The 3,235-nt window shown below is 41.6% G+C and overlaps 1 protein-coding gene across 3 annotated transcripts in view; it reads right to left on the bottom strand.

The window, feature by feature from the left end:
* Positions 1–2,353: 2,353 nt before the first annotated feature.
* The window catches only part of SLC6A5 (solute carrier family 6 member 5), a 45,761-nt gene continuing 44,879 nt past the window's right edge, over positions 2,354–3,235 (bottom strand). For 2 of the 3 annotated variants that reach the window (XM_006907975.1, XM_015586363.1), the window contains one exon: positions 2,354–2,698. In XM_006907975.1, the coding sequence (XP_006908037.1) occupies positions 2,543–2,698 (156 nt within the window). In that variant the 3' untranslated portion in view covers positions 2,354–2,542. The remainder of the gene's footprint in view (positions 2,699–3,235) is intronic. The other variant, XM_015586364.1, reaches the window with a different exon arrangement.

The following is a 3,235-nucleotide window of genomic DNA, read 5'->3' as shown; positions in this document are numbered from 1 at the left end:
GGAAAAGGAGAAAAAAAGCCCAGCTGCTCCAAGAACAACTACTGGGTCTTAACTGGGCAAACTGGAATGAACACCAACACAGCCATTCCCAAATGCAAAACGCACTAACTAGTGAGGAGGTCCCTATTCTCACAATTAACTTTCAGTTTGTACAAAACAAACCTGGCAGCATCCATGGGGGTTTTTTTTCCTCCCTTCTTTTAATCACAACAGCAATAATTAGCAGAAATTGGATTGGCATCCAGCATCAGACTCAAGTTTTAGCCAAGAAGCCAGAGAGAAAATCTGAAAACCGTTCGCCCTGACGCAAACATGCAGGTCCCGTGAGAGAATGCTAATTGATTTCAGCTCTTTTCTTTGACCTTCAAATTGGAAAGGCTGCAGATAATTTCCAAATGTAAGTTTTTCCTCCCTGCCTCTCCCGCTCCACCAGATATCAAATGGAGAGGCTAATTTTTGGTATCACTGTGCAAAATCTGCTACAGTAATGGGGGCTTCTCATCTATATGGCTTTCCTGGGGGAAACCAGTGTTAATGGCAGACAGGTCACTATGGGAAAAATTGGGACAGGGGAGGCTGCAGCTCAGCTTACTAAAGCTAAGTCTAGGGGAAGCTCAGGGTTTAGTCTCTGTGATAGATTCTAGTAAGTTCTAGCTTTGGGAGATAGAAAAAGAGATCAAGGAAGTGGAAGAACAAACACGCACTGCAGACAAAAGAGATGAAAACCTGAAGTTCAAAACCTATCTTTGTTTCCTTTTCTAAAAGTTTCCACAGGCTGCTCCTAAAACCTGGAAGTTCATATCGGTGTTGGCAAATGGCAATGATATCTACCCTAAAAAAGGGAGAGCTCAGTAAAATGAATTGAGATACTTTTTTTTTTTTTTTAAACAAATGAAGTCATTTTTTAACAAATGTTACATTAAAGTCTTGTTGGGTTTCATTGCTGTTGTACAGGATGAAAATGTCACGTCAATATACAAGATTTGAACTGAAAACTTTGCCTGAGACCCTGTAATATGAAGATAAATAAGAAAATGATTGAAATGGTCTCCCCTAAAGGAAACAATTTTAGGTTTAGATATTACTGTAAGGAAAAAAAACTCAGACTATACTACTCTAAACTTATCATCTCTACAGTGATTCATAAGATATTTACAAGGACAGAAAACACCACTACAGTATACACTACATGAACACATATCACATTTGAAAAATTTCATATATGCATGTTCAGGATACAAGATAATAAAGGTTACAGCTTCGCCAATCTCTGCAGACATGATTTGCTCTCATTAGAGTACGGTTATGAGTATTGTGAATTGGGAACTCTTAAAATTGAATTAGCTAAATGTAGTCTTAAAAGCTATACTCTTAATTGCCTCACTTGCTATTTACCTAAGCTGTATTTATCAGAAATTTCTGTAAATACCATGACCTAAAATTTTCTACCAATGCAGTACATTTTAGGCTTGCTTTCTATTAAACTCTCCATCTCTTTGATTTCTCTATTATCACAATTGGCATTGACTGTGAATGAAAAAATTAAGAGTAAAATGGAGACGTTATCTGCTTTTTAAGAGTTTGTGTCTTATGTATGTAATATGTAGACAGAACCAGGATAAGTCCTATTTTCCCAGAGGTTGAAAGACAAGGTATCTACAGCTCACAGAAAAACATTTAGAAAAGAAGAAACACGGGCTTGTGACCTTGAACCATAATGCTAAATGTCATGTAGAAACTAGAATGGAGCTCTATTATAAACATACAAAATTAGGCACAAATTATATGATGGCTTCTTGTGCAGAGGTGCAAGAAATGACCCAAAGAATTCACAAATATGGTTATTCCAAAAAAAAAAAAATTAAAAGACTGAGGGAAGAGAACCGCCTCTTCGCTGAGATTTGGTGTGCAGAGAGTGAGGTAGCGAAGTCCTCGGCACACCTGAGACTGTTGGTCCAAATGAAGGAAACGTCTCCAACTGTGAACAGAAGAGAAATGTGGTGTCCAAATCCACAGGCCCTGTCTTACTCTAAAACGTTTTCTGACCACTGCTGACCCTCCAAATGTGCCCTGTCCTGATCTTCCTGCGTCTGAATGAAGTCACTGTACCGCTCAGCTCAGCTCTGCAACACCGAGAAGTCCAAATTAAAAGTCCTGTAATTCTACCATTTAGTATTTGCCTTACCGGTACCACCAATGACAACACATAGTGGATACCTCTCTGCTGACCAGATCTCACATACCTGCTTTGGGACTTCACTGGAAAGCGCTCACCTACTTGATCTGCTCCTGTGGGACAGAGTGGGTGCCCAGGGGACCAACCCAACTGGAAATGGACACGGGCCAACAGCGCTTCAAGTGGTCTGTCTAGCTCTTCAATACAGCATGCGACACTATCCTATGCAACCACTGTCATGCATGGACATGAACCGAGATGTGGGGAGAAAGAAGAAGAATGGGAAGAAAGCTGGGGGAAACATTAGGGGGAAGCAGAGAGGAAAAGCAGGACCGAGTCTGGGCCACGGCCACCGCGTGCCATCAACTAGCACTGGGTGCCCAGTTCCGAATCTTTCACCGGCAGTTTGAGTCCCAGAGAAGAGGTTCCCAGGGGGTCGATCATGTTCTTGTAACGCTCCCCACGGTGCTTAGCTAAGAATGGGCCCCAGTCCGGCTGCGGCGAACACACCAACTTTAGCCTCTGCAAAGAAGCCAAAGACATACAGAGTCACAGAAGTAATGCATCTTCTTCCCCTAGGCACCACCTGCCCATCCCCAAACCATGAGCAGCCACATTTGCCAGGACCGCCCCACCCCCGCCCCACCAGGAAAAGCAGTTAGGAAGATCAGCCCTATTAACTAACCAGGCCAGGACGCATCAAAGATGAGACTTCGTTTGGTTCATTTGAAATTATTTACATCATCCTGCAAGCAATGTTACAGTTTCTCAGGGTTTGCCTCGTACAAGATTAATAGAGGGTAAAGGACCCAGATTTTACACACTTCTTTCCTCCAAATGAAGAGAATCTGCAAGCTTCTCTTTCCACTGCCAAACGCAGTTTAAAAAGGACATGTGTGCTCAATTACTTTTGTTCTATAGTCTCAATAGTGGGTTGCTACATCAAAATAATTGGGTTTTGTTTAGCATATTTCCCAAAACTATACAAATGGTCAGGAAAAAAAATCTGAACCCCAAAGGTACATTGCCAAGAGTGAGCAAAGATTTTAATTATCTGTT

This window comes from Pteropus alecto, unplaced genomic scaffold (assembly GCF_000325575.1).
Source record: "Pteropus alecto unplaced genomic scaffold, ASM32557v1 scaffold71, whole genome shotgun sequence".
Taxonomy (NCBI): Eukaryota; Metazoa; Chordata; class Mammalia; order Chiroptera; family Pteropodidae; genus Pteropus; species Pteropus alecto.
The sequence above is the reverse complement of the archived record's forward strand: the minus strand, read 5'-3'. Positions and strand labels throughout refer to the sequence as shown.